The following is a 12,755-nucleotide window of genomic DNA, read 5'->3' as shown; positions in this document are numbered from 1 at the left end:
CTACAGCTTGTCTGTCTGGTAATATAGTTACTAGAGTTACTACAGCTTGTCTGTCTGGTAATATAGTTACTACAGCTTGTCTGTCTGTCTAGTAATATAGTTACTATAGTTACTACAGCTTGTCTGTCTGTCTGGTAATACAGTTACTAGAGTTACCACAGCTTGTCTGTCTGGTAATATAGTTACTATAGTTACTACAGCGTGTCTGTCTGTCTAGTAATATAGTTACTATAGTTACTACAGCTTGTCTGTCTGTCTGGTAATATAGTTACTATAGTTACTACAGCTTGTCTGTCTGTCTGGTAATATAGTTACTATAGTTACTACAGCTTGTCTGTCTGTCTAGTAATATAGTTACTATAGTTACTACAGCTTGTCTGTCTGTCTAGTAATATAGTTACTATAGTTACTACAGCTTGTCTGTCTGGTAATATAGTTACTATAGTTACTACAGCTTGTCCATCTGTCTGGTAATATAGTTACTATAGTTACTACAGCTTGTCTGTCTGGTAATATAGTTACTATAGTTACTACAGCTTGTCTGTCTGTCTGGTAATATAGTTACTATAGATACTACAACCTGTCTGTCTGGTAATATAGTTACTATAGTTACTACAGCTTGTCTGTCTGGTAATATAGTTACTATAGATACTACAGCCTGTCTGTCTGGTAATATAGTTACTATAGTTACAACAGCTTGTCTGTCTAGTAATACAGTTACTATAGTTACTACAGCTTGTCTGTCTGTCTGGTAATATAGTTACTATAGTTACTACAGCTTGTCTGTCTGGTAATATAGTTACTATAGTTACTACAGCTTGTCTGTCTAGTAATACAGTTACTATAGTTACTACAGCTTGTCTGTCTGTCTGGTAATATAGTTACTATAGTTACTACAGCTTGTCCATCTGTCTGGTAATATAGTTACTATAGTTACTACAGCTTGTCTGTCTGTCTGGTAATATAGTTACTATAGTTACTACAGCTTGTCTGTCTTTCTGGTAATATAGTTACTATAGTTACTACAGCTTGTCTGTCTGTCTGTTAATATAGTTACTATAGTTACTACAGCTTGTCTGTCTGTCTGGTAATATAGTTACTATAGATACTACAGCCTGTCTGTCTGTCTGGTAATATAGTTACTATAGTTACTACAGCTTGTCTGTCTAGTAATATAGTTACTACAACTCGTCTGTCTGTCTAGTAATATTGTTACTATAGTTACTGCAGCTCGTCTGTCTGTCTGGTAATATAGTTACTATAGTTACTACAGCTTGTCTGTCTGTCTGGTAATATAGTTACTATAGATACTACAGCCTGTCTGTCTGTCTGGTAATATAGTTACTATAGTTACTACAGCTTGTCTGTCTAGTAATATAGTTACTACAACTCGTCTGTCTGTCTAGTAATATTGTTACTATAGTTACTGCAGCTTGTCTGTCTGTCTGGTAATATAGTTACTATAGTTACTACAGCTTGTCTGTCTGGTAATATAGTTACTATAGTTACTACAGCTTGTCTGTCTAGTAATATAGTTACTACAACTTGTCTGTCTGTTAATATAGTTACTACAACATGTCTGTCTGTCTGTCTAGTAATATAAGTTACTGCAACTTGTCTGTCTGTCTGGTAATATAGTTACTACAGCTTGTTTGTCTGGTAATATAGTTACTACAACTTGTCTGTCTGTTAATATAGTTACTACAACATGTCTGTCTGTCTGTCTAGTAATATAAGTTACTGCAACTTGTCTGTCTGTCTGGTAATATAGTTACTAGAACGTGTCTGTCTGTCTAGTAATATAGTTGAGATCTCATTGAGATTCTATTGAATTACTAGAGGGGCTACATCATCAACCCTCAAAGTTCCAGAATGTGGTGAAAATGGCAGCCATATTGGTCAGGGAGAAATCCAAACCAGTCTAATTGTAGAACTAGCCTCTTTAACTAGGGCTCCAGAGTGGCGCAGTCGTCGATGGCATTGCATCTCAGTGCTAGAGGCGCCACTACAGACCCTGGTTCGGTTCCAGGCTGTATCACAACCGGCCATGATTGGGAGTCCCATAGGGCGGCACACAATTGGCCCAGCGTTGGCCGGGGTAGGCTGTCATTGTAGGAGTTTTTCTAGCCACCGTGCTTCTACACCTGCATTGCTTGCTGTTTGGGGTTTTAGGCTGGGTTTCTGTACAGCACTTTGCGATATCAGCTGATGTACGAAGGGCTGTATAAATACATTTGATTTGATTTGATTTGTTCTTAATTGATTTGCCTGGTTAAATTAAGGTTAAATAAAAGATCTGTAAACAGTCCATAAATGTCTAAATTTCTGTTTTCTTGGAAAGCTGTGAGTGCTGTTATATAATACCAAATCAGTACTAGTTGCATTTACAACTTGTCTAAGTCCTGTCATCAACTGATGTCAGCGTGTGGCTGTGGATTGACAGAATTGTTTGAATTGAATGTTGTCATATTGGCAGTTAAAAATGTATGGAATCATTCCTCTAAAAATGTCTGGCTAGCTAGCTAACAACATACAACGCAGATACATTCTTAAAGAGAGAGAAAAGAGAGAGAGAGAGAGGAGAGAAGGAAAGAGCGAGATATGACAGTATTCAGGGTACAGTACCTTCTCTGCACATGCAGGATCCGTCGATGTGTGAGCAGGCGATCTGGTTGTGACAGGAACAGGGAGAGGAACAGTTGGCCCCATACACCCCAGCAGGACAGGTCAGAGAACAGTCATCACCCTGAGAGAGAGAGAGAGAGAGAGAGAGAGAGAGAGAGAGAGAGAGAGAGAGAGAGAGAGAGAGACAGACAGACAGACAGACAGAGAGGGAGGGAGAGAGAGGGAGAGAGAAGAGACAGACAGACAGAAACAGACAGACAGAGAGAGAGTGAGCAAGAGAGACATAGAGAATGAGACATACTTTTTTTTTAACTTTCTTTCTTTAATGATACATCCTCATTTCATTTAAACCTCACCACTACCGCCCGCCCCCGCCCCCCTTTAAAAACAAATATCCCCTATTCTAAGACTCACCTTGCCCTGAACCCCACGATACAAAACAACACACCACAATAACCAAAACCTCACCACTTCTACAGCCGTACATCCAACCCGTCTTCCCCACCCGACACACCACATCTCCTGAAACATCTCCACACTGCTTAGCATTTTACACAACTCAAATTCCACCCTAAGGCGCGCAGAGGCCTTCCCATTCAATAATAGTAAAGGGTCTGTTATCCCCCTACCTTTGACCCTGTTCCTCCTCGTTCGCCAAATAGACAACTTTGACTGAGCAAACATTTGGCCTTCTCCTTATTTGAAGAGCTGTACCCCATTATAAATATCCCAACAGTGAACTCCACCCCCGAACCTCTCACACACACATTCCAATAATGACATTAACCTGGCGCACATAGAAAACCCATGATGCACAGTTTCACTCATGACACAGAAAGGACACCCCAGTCCAACTCTCGGGTCGACCCGTGCCAACCAGCTGTTACTGTCCAGGGCTCCATGTAGAACCCTCCACTGGAGGTCCCCTGACCTCTTTGGTACTGGGGGTTTGTAGAGCCCCCTCCATCTAAAACGCACCATACTCTTCTCCCTACATAGCCCCTGCCACTGATGTGCCTTCACTCCTGGTAGGCTCCTAATGTTCCTCACCTTAACGCAGAGGTTGTAGAGGGCTTTAACCTCCCACCCCCTCAAACTCCCCCAGGCCATCAAACTCCCCCAGGGTCCTCCCGACCCCCTTGCAAGTCCCCAGTCTCTGCAGTCACCTGCTGTGGTGGCAACATTGGTGGCTCCTCCCCCTTTTGGCCACTCGAACACCCCTCTTACCGGCTCAGACAGGGCCTCCTGGACCTCCTCCAGGAATCTACCCAACAGCCTAAGAGACGTTATTCCTGTTTATTAAGCATTTCATGGCTACAGACGTGAGTGATACGGGTCGGTAGTCACTTAGGCAGGTTACCTTAGTGTTCTTGGGCACAGAGACTATGGTGGTCTGCTTGAAACATGTTGGTATTACAGACTCAGACAGGGAGAGGTTGAAAATGTCAGTGAAGACACTTGCCAGTTGGTCAGCGCATGCTCGGAGTACACATCCTGATAATCTGTCTGGCCCTGCGGTCTTGTGAATGTTGACCTGTTTAAAGGTCTTACTCACATCGGCTGCGGAGAGTGTGATCATACAGTCGTCCAGAACAGCTGATGATCTCATGCATGTTTCAGTGTTACTTGCCTCGAAGCGAGTATAGAAGTGATCTAACTCGTCTGGTAGACTTGTGTCACTGGGCAGCTCTCGGCTGTGCTTCCCTTTGTAGTCTGTAATGGTTTGCAAGCCCTGCCAAACCCGACGAGCGTCGGAGCCAGTGTAGTACGATTCAATCTTAGTCCTGTATTGACACTTTGCCTGTTTGATGGTTAGTCTGAGGGCATAGCGGGATTTCTTATAAACTTCCGGGTTTGATTCCCGCTCCTTGAAAGTGGCAGCTCTACCCTTTAGCTCAGTGCAGATGTTGCCTGTAATCCATGGCTTCTGGTTGGGGTATGTACGTACAGTCACTGTGGGGACGACATCCTCGATGCACTTATTAATGACGTCCCTTAACACTCCCACTGTGCCTGAATGAGGCTCCTCCCAATTTCTGTCTTTCGTAAAATCCATTGTGCAGTTCCAGTCCCCGCGACCACCAGCGTCTCCTCAGGCGCTACCTGCGAGAGTTCCTGTCTAAGACACCCAAACAGACGCTCCCTCTCCCTCCCTGTGTTAGGTGCATACACATTTATAAGGACAAAACCCCTAGTTGTTAATTTCTGCTTTTACGACAAGCAGTCTACCCCTACACACCTCCTTTGAGGAGCACATTTTTACCGCCAGCCTCGGTGCAAAAAAGACTGCCACCCCTGCACTTATATTTGTCCCATGGCTCAGCACACTTACCCCTTTTCCACCAGAGACCCCAATCGACTTCATTCAGCACATCACTATGTATCTCCTGCAGAAACAACACCTGTACTTTTGTTTTGTTTTACATATTCACCCAAAAGACTCCTCTTTCCCACATCTCTGGTGACATTTATATTGAGCGGGCCTACCCAAAGAGCAAAGCTCAAAAAGCCCCAGTGCCAGAAGGAAACTATACATCTAAACAGTGTCTGAAGGTAGACCCAACTCCATCTCCCATCCTGATCCCCCCCCCCCCCAGCACCAGGCAAAGGTTCCTTTGACCACACCAGCCTCTCAGGTTCCTTTGACCACACCAGCCTCTCAGGTTCCTTTGACCACACCAGCCTCACAGGTTCCTTTGACCACACCAGCCTCTCAGGTTCCTTTGACCACACCAGCCTCTCAGGTTCCTTTGACCACACCAGCCTCTCAGGATCCTTTGACCACACCAGCCTCTCAGGTTCCTTTGACCACACCAGCCTCTCAGGTTCCTTTGACCACACCAGCCTCTCAGGATCCTTTGACCACACCAGCCTCTCAGGATCATTTGACCACACCAGCCTCACAGGTTCCTTTGACCACACCAGCCTCTCAGGATCCTTTGACCACACCAGCCTCACAGGTTCCTTTGACCACACCAGCCTCTCAGGTTCCTTTGACCACACCACCCTGACACACTGTTGTGACCCACTTCGTCAACCTAAATCGCAGTGCTAGCTGTGCCACCAGAGATTCTGGGTTCGAGCCAAGGCTCTGTCGCAGCCGGCTGTAACCGGGAGGTCCATGGGGCGACGCACAATTGGCCCAGCCTCGTTCGAGTTAGGGAGGGTTTGGCCGACAGGGATATCCTCCATCGCGCACTAGCGACTCCTGTGGCGGGCCGGGCGCAGTGCACGCTGACCAGGTCGCCAGGTGTACGGTGTTTCCTCCGACACATCGGTACGGCTGGCTTCCGGGTTGGATGTGCATCAAGAAGCAGTGCGGCTAGGTTGGGTTGTGTTTCGGAGGACGCATGGCTCTCGACCTTCACCTCTCCCGAGTCTGTACGGGAGTTGCAGCGATGAGACAAGACTGTAACTACCAATTGGGGAGAAAAAAGTGAAAAAAAATCAAATAAAGATTCAAGATGAACCTTCTTCATCTCTCATTCAGTTAACAGTTCCCTCACCGTGTACTTTGACCCTTCTGCCTGATTGGCTGTCAGCTCTGGACCCATTGAGGAGGAGTCTGAAAAGAAAGCCTCCTCATCTCCAACTCCATATCTCATCCTGATCCCCCCCCAGCACCAGGCAAAGGTTCCTTTGACCACACCAGCCTCTCAGGTTCCTTTGACCACACCAGCCTCTCCCCTCCCACCTCCTTTCTTCTCCCCTTTTTTCATTTTCCGCTTGACACCCCCCCTAGTCTCTTACACTTCCCCACTATACTCTCCTCATCCACTAGCATAACCTGACTAGACCCAGCCTCATCTACACCACCACCCATAACTTGACTAGACCCAGCCTCATCTACCCCACCATCCATAGACTGACTAGACCCAGCCTCAGCTACCCCACCATCTCTAGCCTGACTAGACCCAGCCTCATCTACCACACCATCCATAGCCTGACTAGACCCAGCCTCATCTACACTACCCTCCATAGCATGACTAGACCCAGCCTCCGCTACCCCACCATCCATAGCATGACTAGACCCAGCCTCATCTACACCACCACCCATAATTTGACTAGACCCAGCCTCATCTACCCCACCATCCATAGCCTGACTAGACCCAGCCTCATCTACACTACCATCCATAGCCTGACTAGACCCAGCCTCATCTACACTACCATCCATAGCATGACTAGACCCAGCCTCATCTACACTACCATCCATAGCCTGACTAGACCCAGCCTCATCTACACTACCATCCATAGCATGACTAGACCCAGCCTCATCTACACTACCATCCATAGCATGACTAGACCCAGCCTCATCTACACTACCATCCATAGCATGACTAGACCCAGCCTCATCTACACTACCATCCATAGCCTGACTAGACCCAGCCTCATCTACACTACCATCCATAGCATGACTAGACCCAGCCTCATCTACACTACCATCCATAGCATGACTAGACCCAGCCTCATCTACACTACCATCCATAGCATGACTAGACCCAGCCTCATCTACACTACCATCCATAGCATGACTAGACCCAGCCTCATCTACACTACCATCCATAGCATGACTAGACCCAGCCTCATCTACACTACCATCCATAGCATGACTAGACCCAGCCTCATCTACACTACCATCCATAGCCTGACTAGACCCAGCCTCATCTACACTACCATCCATAGTCTGACTAGACCCAGCCTCATCTACACTACCATCCATAGCCTGACTAGACCCAGTCCTGTACCCTCACCTTGTCTACGGCGTTTATGTGGACACGCAAAGCTCTTATGCCCCAAATCCGCACACTCAAAACACCGTAGACAATCTGTGCTGGCAAACCCTGCGTAGAGCCCCTCCCCATGCCTCACTTTAAAATGCACATTTAACTGTTATCGTAGTTCAGAAACATGAATATTCCGGAAGGAAACAACATGCTCAACGGTGTCTGCCTGGAAACCTGCCGACAGTACAGGAAAAACCACTAGCAAACTTAACAAAACCACTCAGCTTTTTCCTGATCTGATCGTCCGTAATAAACGGAGGCAGATTCACAACTACAGCCCTGGTCGAAGGAGTCGGAAGAGGAGAAATCAGCAACAACACGAATATTCCACTAGCAATCAGCCTGTCCAATAAATGTACTCTTTTCATGAACACAACCACAACTTTGTTAACACTGGATGCAGAATGTATAAATTCAGCTCCTACCTGTTCACCGACCACGAGCAGAACCTCTTCCAAATTAACTCCATTCTCAGGAACACACCTGAATCCATGACGTATCGACAGCGTCTCCTCCGTGCTAGGCTGTGAAGCCATCGCTCACACCTCGCCGTTCAAACCCCAGGAAACTAAAACTCCGTCCCGTTCCTCCCTAACTTTGAACGAAAATAGTGGGTACAGCTAAACCACCGTTAACCCTCCACCATAGAAAATAAAAAATACCAAGAAAAAAAGCAAGAATGTATGGACAGAGCCCTCCACACTGCCTCTCAACTACAAACACTCCCAGCATGCACTGAGAGAGACAGAGAGAGACAGAGAGACATAGAATGAGAGAGAGAAAGAGAGAGAGAGAGAGACATAGAGAGAGACAGAGAAAGACAGAGACATAGAACGAGAGAGAGAAAGAGAGAGACAGAGAGAGACAGAGACAGAGAGAGAGACAGAGACACAGAGAGACAGAGACAGAGAAAGACAGAGAGACAGAGACAGAGAGAGACAGAGACAGAGACACAGAGAGACAGACAGAGAAAGACAGAGAGACAGAGAGACATAGAGCGAGAGAGACAGAGAGACAGAGAGAGACAGAGAGAGATACAGAGAGACAGAGAGAGACATAGAGACAGAGAGAGCGACAGAGAGAGAGACAGAGAGAGACAGAGAGAGTGACAGAGAAAGACAGAGAGAGCGACAGAGACAGAGAGACAGAGACAGAGAGAGCGACAGAGAGAGAGACAGAGAGAGACAGAGAGGAGAGAGAGACAGAGAGAGACAGAGAGAGACATAGAGACAGAGAGAGCGACAGAGAGAGAGACAGAGAGAGACAGAGAGAGCGACAGAGAAAGACAGAGAGAGCGACAGAGACAGAGAGACAGAGACAGAGAGAGCGACAGAGAGAGAGACAGAGAGAGACAGAGAGAGCGACAGAGAGAGACAGAGAGACAGAGAGAGCGACAGAGACAGAGAGAGAGACAGAGAGAGCGACAGAGAGAGACAGAGAGACAGAGAGACAGAGAGAGACAGAGAGAGCGACAGAGAGAGAGACAGAGAGAGACAGAGAGAGCGACAGAGAAAGACAGAGAGAGCGACAGAGACAGAGAGACAGAGACAGAGAGAGCGACAGAGAGAGAGACAGAGAGAGACAGAGAGAGCGACAGAGAGAGACAGAGAGACAGAGAGACAGAGAGAGACAGAGAGAAAGACAGAGAGAGCGACAGAGAGAGAGACAGAGAGAGACAGATAGAGCGACAGAGAAAGACAGAGAGAGCGACAGAGACAGAGAGACAGAGACAGAGAGAGCGACAGAGAGAGAGACAGAGAGAGACAGAGAGAGCGACAGAGAGAGACAGAGAGACAGAGAGACAGAGAGAGCGACAGAGACAGAGAGACAGAGACAGAGAGAGCGACAGAGAGAGAGACAGAGAGAGACAGAGAGAGCGACAGAGAGAGACAGAGAGAGAGAGACAGAGAGAGCGACAGAGAGAGCGACAGAGAGAGAGGTAGTTTCCCTGTTTCCACAAGCGATATTTTAATAAGACCTTAGTGAAACTTTAACAGTGTTTGGATCAATATGTTCCCTCCTAAATCAAAAGTTAGTTTGAAGTTTTCAAGCCTCAAAATGTGATCTAAAGTTGAGATGAGTTCATTTTCCACACCATCTGTTGTTGTTGTTGTTTAGATACATATTTGTCTGAATCCCCAATGATAGGGAAATATAGGCACCGTCTAATTCAATAATTTTAGACTGATTCATTTGGGATTCAGATGTAAAGTTGGATCCACGTTCACGCAGCAGATGGCATGAAACACAGACACTCATCTCAACACTACACCACTTTTGAGGTCTGAAAACATCTGACAAACTTTTACTTTGGAGTCAACTGCCTTTTCAACCCAGACACGCTGTACATGTTCCCCGGGACAGACCAACAAGCAAATCTACAGACCACAGTGTTGCTTTGATCACAATGTGAACTCCCTGTGAAGTCCATAGATCTACTGTGGTATTCTAGTCTGTAATCTCTCCTTTCTTCTCTGAGGATACAACGATCTACTGTGGTATTCTAGTCTGTAATCTCTCCTTTCTTCTCTGAGGATACAACGATCTACTGTGGTATTCTAGTCTGTAATCTCTCCTTTCTTCTCTAAGGATACAACGATCTACTGTGGCATTCTAGTCTGTAATCTCTCCTTTCTTCTCTAAAGACAGAACAATCTACTGTGGTATTCTAGTCTGAAATCTCTCCTTTCTTCTCTAAGGATACAGCAATCTACTGTGGTATTCTAGTCTGTAATCTCTCCTTTCTTCTCTAAGGATACAGCAATCTACTGTGGTATTCTAGTCTGAAATCTCTCCTTTCTTCTCTAAGGATACAACGATCTACTGTGGTATTCTAGTCTGAGTATAAAGCATTACCATGTTGACTGATTGTGTTGACTGATTGTGTTGACTGTTCGTGTTGACTGATCGTGTTGACTGATCGTGTTGACTGACCGTGTTGACTGATCATGTTGGCTGAGCCCGTCCTGTCAACCTCAGTGGTCTATCAGTGTGACTAGATTACTCAGTATTATTCAGGTTACTGACACGTTACAACAACTACAGTACTCTGGCAGACCACAGAGACATAACGCTCAGCACAAACCATTCTGGAGCTTGGAGTAATTAATAGATAAACAACTATTGACTAAATGAACACAATAAACACTAGGTCTAAAGGCTGTTCCTACGCTGTGTCGTAGGCTTGTGTTTCCTGAGTAAATCTGAGATCCACTATTAGTACATAATCCCAGTACATAATCCCAGTACATAATCCCAGTACATAATCCCAGTACATAATCCCAGTACATAATCTCAGTACATAATCCCAGTGCATAATCCCAGTACATAATCCCAGTACATAATCCCAGTACATAATCCTCTCCTCCTCCCCTCTCCTCTCCTCTCCTCTCCTCTCCTCTCCTCTCCTCTCCTCTCCTCTCCTCTCCTCTCCTCTCCTCTGGGAATCTCTCTATGACACTCCTTTGAGCAGGACCTCCACCTACAGTACAGCACTGTGCTGATTCAATTAATTATGAACCATGTCGAATTAAGACAGCAGACCCCCCCCCCCCACCCCCCCACCACCAACCCTATGTCTTATAATTACCCTTCATCTAATATTCACAAAGTTAAACAAACGAAGAGACGGAAGAAAAAGATGAGTGTTAGAAAGAGAGTGAGGTAGTTAAAGAAAGAGAGTGAGTGTTCAGTAGATGGTAGTCCTGGAGAAAGCACTAGAGATGACTACAGTAGTGTTCAGTAGATGGTAGTCCTGGAGAAAGCACTAGAGATGACTACAGTAGTGTTCAGTAGATGGTAGTCCCGGAGAAAGCACTAGAGATGACTACAGTAGTGGTCAGTAGATGGTAGTCCTGGAGAAAGCACTAGAGATGACTACAGTAGTGTTCAGTAGATGGTAGTCCTGGAGAAAGCACTAGAGACGACTACAGTAGTGTTCAGTAGATGGTAGTCCTGGAGAAAGCATTAGAGATGACTACAGTAGTGTTCAGTAGATGGTAGTCCTGGAGAAAGCACTAGAGACGACTACAGTAGTGTTCAGTAGATGGTAGTCCTGGAGAAAGCACTAGAGATGACTACAGTAGTGTTCAGTAGATGGTAGTCCTGGAGAAAGCACTAGAGATGACTGCAGTAGTGTTCAGTAGATGGTAGTCCTGGAGAAAGCACTAGAGATGACTACAGTAGTGTTCAGTAGATGGTAGTCCTGGAGAAAGCACTAGAGATGACTACAGTAGTGTTCAGTAGATGGTAGTCCTGGAGAAAGCACTAGAGATGACTACAGTAGTGTTCAGTAGATGGTAGTCCCGGAGAAAGCACTAGAGATGACTACAGTAGTGGTCAGTAGATGGTAGTCCTGGAGAAAGCACTAGAGATGACTACAGTAGTGTTCAGTAGATGGTAGTCCTGGAGAAAGCACTAGAGATGACTACAGTAGTGTTCAGTAGATGGTAGTCCTGGAGAAAGCACTAGAGACGACTACAGTAGTGTTCAGTAGATGGTAGTCCTGGAGAAAGCATTAGAGATGACTACAGTAGTGTTCAGTAGATGGTAGTCCTGGAGAAAGCACTAGAGACGACTACAGTAGTGTTCAGTAGATGGTAGTCCTGGAGAAAGCACTAGAGATGACTACAGTAGTGTTCAGTAGATGGTAGTCCTGGAGAAAGCACTAGAGATGACTGCAGTAGTGTTCAGTAGATGGTAGTCCTGGAAAAAGCACTAGAGATGACTACAGTAGTGTTCAGTAGATGGTAGTCCTGGAAAAAGCACTAGAGATGACTACAGTAGTGTTCAGTAGATGGTAGTCCTGGAGAAAGCACTAGAGATGACTGCAGTAGTGTTCAGTAGATGTCAATGGAAGAGATGTGTGTGTGTGTGTGTGTGTGTGTGTGTGCGTGCGTGCGTGTGTGTGTGTGTGTGCGTGACAGTCTAGCTGATTGACAGCCATATGATGGATTCTGTTAAATTATAACATGTTTCAAGTTAAACTGTAGTTTGTTTGTATCCTGTTTAGTGAATGATTACTGTGAGTATTAATGCAGTTTTGCCATGAAACTGTCCGTATGCTAATTTAGAAAAGTGGTCCTAATCAGAGAAGAGGACATTTCCTAGGATCAGAGAGCAGGGTCAGGCCTAGAATGAAGATGGACGGGTTGGGATTCTGACAGCTGGCTAAATAAAGAGAGGACCATGGACATTCTACAGAGAGAGAGGACATTTCCTAGGATCAGAGAGCAGGGTCAGGCCTAGAATGAAGATGGACGGGTTGGGATTCTGACAGCTGGCTAAATAAAGAGAGGACCATGGACATTCTACAGAGAGAGAGGACCATGGACATTCTACAGAGAG

At 45.7% G+C, this 12,755-nt stretch overlaps 1 protein-coding gene across 1 annotated transcript in view; it reads right to left on the bottom strand.

The window, feature by feature from the left end:
• The window catches only part of LOC139384621 (multiple epidermal growth factor-like domains protein 11), a 220,266-nt gene that overhangs the window by 66,369 nt on the left and 141,142 nt on the right, over nucleotides 1-12,755 (bottom strand). The window contains exon 8 of the mRNA XM_071129439.1: nucleotides 2,626-2,746. Coding sequence (XP_070985540.1) covers nucleotides 2,626-2,746 — 121 coding nt within the window. The remainder of the gene's footprint in view (nucleotides 1-2,625; nucleotides 2,747-12,755) is intronic.

The sequence above is a fragment of the Oncorhynchus clarkii genome, chromosome 26 (genome assembly GCF_045791955.1).
Source record: "Oncorhynchus clarkii lewisi isolate Uvic-CL-2024 chromosome 26, UVic_Ocla_1.0, whole genome shotgun sequence".
Classification (NCBI taxonomy): domain Eukaryota; kingdom Metazoa; phylum Chordata; class Actinopteri; order Salmoniformes; family Salmonidae; genus Oncorhynchus; species Oncorhynchus clarkii.
Note: the sequence above shows the minus strand (reverse complement) of the source record. Positions and strands in the feature narration are given on the sequence as shown.